This window comes from Arachis ipaensis, chromosome B08 (genome assembly GCF_000816755.2).
Source record: "Arachis ipaensis cultivar K30076 chromosome B08, Araip1.1, whole genome shotgun sequence".
NCBI lineage: Eukaryota > Viridiplantae > Streptophyta > Magnoliopsida > Fabales > Fabaceae > Arachis > Arachis ipaensis.
Genome location: NC_029792.2, coordinates 10,308,522 through 10,312,187, shown reverse-complemented (window position 1 = coordinate 10,312,187; position 3,666 = coordinate 10,308,522). Strand labels below are relative to the sequence as shown.

Sequence of the window (3,666 nt, the reverse complement as noted above, 5' to 3'; positions counted from 1 at the left end):
TCCAAACGCCAAACCAAACATATCCATGTCGATAGCCAGCATGATTTTGGGGGTTGAAATTAGGTACATGGGAACTTCTGGTGAAAATGCAAGCCAATCCCAAAATAAAAAATATAAACATCCTTGATTACTTCATGACTAATCTTTTGGACAGTCAAAACTCAACTTATTCACAAAGGAATCAGAAACAGCAGTTATCAAGAGGAATTTTCAACCAAATAATGCTGCACTTTTGCATATTGATTTCAATTTTTAAAATCTAAGATACTGCAATTCTAACTTGAACGCAATTAAAATATAAAGAATAAAAGTATTCTTCCTATGTGGGGAAAAATATTACAATTGAGTTGATTGCTTCCCCAAATTTATGTACAGAAAACATAGCATCTGAAACTAAATTGTTTCTATTAGAGGTTGAAACCCGTCATTAATATCATAAGAAAAAGGGTAACCAGACCCGTGTAATTTCATTTCTCTCCTGTAATGTTTGAAGTATAACAATGTAACACTTGGATGCCATTAACCATATAATGCCAAAAAAAATACGAAGATGAGCCGGGGTCAGTTGATCCTATGGACATACACTGTAAAAGTCTCTCGCTATGCCGGAGGTAGAGAGCGCCGGCAAGTTGGGCACTCCATCTTTATATCCATCCATCTTTGCAAACAACCAGAGTGGAAGAAATGATCACAAGGTGTCACCTGTGTAAGAGAGTGCCCTTAGACTTCAATCCAGATTATGAAGTTTAAAAATGCAAAGGTTGTAACATTTTATATTGGCCTACCATGCAGTCATTAGACCGTTGAGTATGATCAATGGATGTCATGCAAATCACACAGTCCGAAGCATGTCTTGCATCTTGATCAAACCTCCTATAGTAGCTATATTTCTCAGGTAGTATCTGTAAATCATATAGATATAGGATGACTCGGAAAGAATCATTCATGAAAATTTTGCAAATTCAGAAAGAATGAGAACTAGTAGGCTGTAAAATCATGCTTGTACAAGATAACCAACATTATGGAGCAAAATTACCAAAGATGCATAAAGGATCGCCGAGTCTTTCCCCGCTAGGTACGGCAAGTTACATAGACATAGACGCTAAAATGTCCTACGTTAATTTTGTCAATAAACAAACTATTCATATATACCCCATCAGTTCCCTTGTATTTATCACTGTTACCCTTTTTTTTAAATACATCTTTGGATCAATGTATCTATCAATGAAAGGGAACAGAAAGAGTATGTAAATCTTTGTTAAAGCTTAAAACAATGCCATACAAGTAAATACAACCACACATTCAACTAATTCAAAGGAATAGGATGAAGTTATATCAATGCATAAGTATTTGCATAGCATCAAGAAGACAGTTGAGCCTAACCTGACGAGGAATGAACCATCGAGACCCAAGATAATGCTGAAGAAGAAGAACTGCGGCTTGAAGCCCAATAAATACAGCCAAATAAAGACACCAGCTCCTATCTGATTCTATGCGCATGAAATTGTTAGGACAACCAAAAACATACAAGGGGATTGCTAACCGAGTAATGGTTATCCCTAAGATATAGTGAGGATGCAATGGCTTGCGTGAATCGCGAATAACATTGGTGATTATCTGAGGTATCCAGAAAGAGTACATAAGAAGAAGAATTGGTCTTAAATAATGATGGAACTCATACATCAAAAGAATGCCTCCCAACAAGATTCCATCTGCAAAAGAAAGTTAAGAAGTTAAATTTCAGCCACTCTTCATACAACATAAAACTCGATGCATGTAAGTTCAAAGGTTCATGTTGCCCCAAAAGAAATACAGTAAATGCTATGAAATTCGAAGTTATTAGCAGCATTTTGAAGAGCTATTCAAATGAAGTCAATCAAACCCCATAATAAATTCAAGCACACAACATAGTTTCCTCTCGTGGAATAAACGGGGAAAAAAACTTAATAATAAATAGATTGACTCTAGATTGATAAACAGATACAAAAGTAGTTCATCTCGGGACAGTAGACAACTTGATAACAAATATTATGGAATCAATGACTCCAAGGAATACCCTAGTTGATAAGATCACGCAAAATCAGATTGCACCAACAAAATTTAATTCTTATGAGTACTTACAGAAACGACTGTATAACATGGAAAGTTCACGCCTCATTGTCTCCCAACCTTCCCCATTACTCAAAGGTCTACTAGCCTTCCAGATGGCGAGAAGATATCTCATCTCAAATATTGAAAAGACAACAAACTTGAAAAATGCGGCAGTTGCAAAAGCATTAAACAAGGATTCTGCATGTCAAGAAGCAACATCAATTATTCAGCTAAGAATCTGGCTTCTTTCTTTGTCATTTTTCTTTTTTTTGGCAGGGGGAGGGGGAGTGATGTATGGTATACAGTTTACAAATCAATGGGATGAAGCTGCACAAATCATTAGTGCTGCATTAGCCATGCTTTCTTACTATTACTATGGAAACATTAATCACACAAGTCCACTCTATTTTAAGATGATAATATATAACACAATTAATTTGAAAACCGAGCACTGTGTTTTAAACACACATATTCTTCCCCAATTATGTGACCCCACAAAAAAAATTATCGGTTCAACTTACCAACTAGTATTCCTGCAGTAAGGTGTAAAAGGCAGAGATATGCATCCATTATCGCCTGCTGGCCAATCATTAATATTGAAACCTTAGCAGCACCCTGTAAAGGCATATCTTAATCAAATTCATTTTCTACAAATATATTCACAAAATTATGAAAACTTATGACAAATAATGTTTGGTACATTAAGCCATAAATTGAAAAGTTTTATATTATTTCCATTTGTCAAATCTACGACATAAAAATAAAAATACGAAGTAAATTCTTACAGACTGAGTGCTGCTATGCTCCATTTGACGAATCAATAGAAGAACTTGCACAAAAGAGATCTGGTATATGCACATTAAGGAGCTCACACATAACAGAAAATAAGTGTCATAAAGCTGTAAACCATTCATGATTGAAGGATACAAAAGTAACCATCAAGGTATAGTTCACTGCTTTGTTGTAATAGACCTCAATGTTAACAGAAGTTGCATTTAACAGTAAAGCTGAGAAGCAGTCCCCATCATCATCCACCGAGGGACTCTCCATTAACCCTTCTAGGTGAAAACGATCACGCTCGCCGTCTATAAGAAATAATATAACAAATCAGTAAACCATTGGGGCAAAAATATACAAGAATGCACCCAGGTAGCACATAAATGATGGAAAAATACATTGTAACATACATATAATTCTTCTACAATCAATCTAAATGTAACAAACAATAAACATTTGGTAATATTCAATGTGATCATAGATTTCATGTTGGCATTGCAATGGAAAAACTCAAAAAGATATAGTAAAAGAAACATGAACGAAGGCATATAGAAACATTCCAATTTCACATTGAAGTAGAGAAAGGAATAGAAAGTTTTCAAATGCTAAGAGAACACAAGTACCACTTTTTGAGGATGGCAAGCGTGAAATCTGTGCAGCGATTTCAATATTACAATGTTTATCCATTTCATGCATTGGAGCTGTAATAAGGTAAAAAAGTAGCAAGTCAATAGTACAACATAAATAGACAAAAGAAGAAGAAAAAGAGGAAAAGGGGAAGGAGAGAGGGGGGGGGGT

The 3,666-nt window shown here is 35.2% G+C and overlaps 1 protein-coding gene across 3 annotated transcripts in view; it reads right to left on the bottom strand.

Moving 5' to 3' along the window:
* The window catches only part of LOC107612359 (transmembrane E3 ubiquitin-protein ligase 1), a 7,262-nt gene continuing 3,872 nt past the window's right edge, over positions 277-3,666 (bottom strand). For 2 of the 3 annotated variants that reach the window (XM_016314105.2, XM_021108846.1), the window contains 8 exons: positions 3,492-3,569; positions 3,019-3,176; positions 2,862-2,936; positions 2,613-2,706; positions 2,122-2,289; positions 1,384-1,712; positions 786-902; positions 277-702 (listed from right to left, as the gene is read on the bottom strand). In XM_016314105.2, the coding sequence (XP_016169591.1) occupies positions 601-702; positions 786-902; positions 1,384-1,712; positions 2,122-2,289; positions 2,613-2,706; positions 2,862-2,936; positions 3,019-3,176; positions 3,492-3,569 (1,121 nt within the window). In that variant the 3' untranslated portion in view covers positions 277-600. The remainder of the gene's footprint in view (positions 703-785; positions 903-1,383; positions 1,713-2,121; positions 2,290-2,612; positions 2,707-2,861; positions 2,937-3,018; positions 3,177-3,491; positions 3,570-3,666) is intronic. The other variant, XM_016314106.2, reaches the window with a different exon arrangement.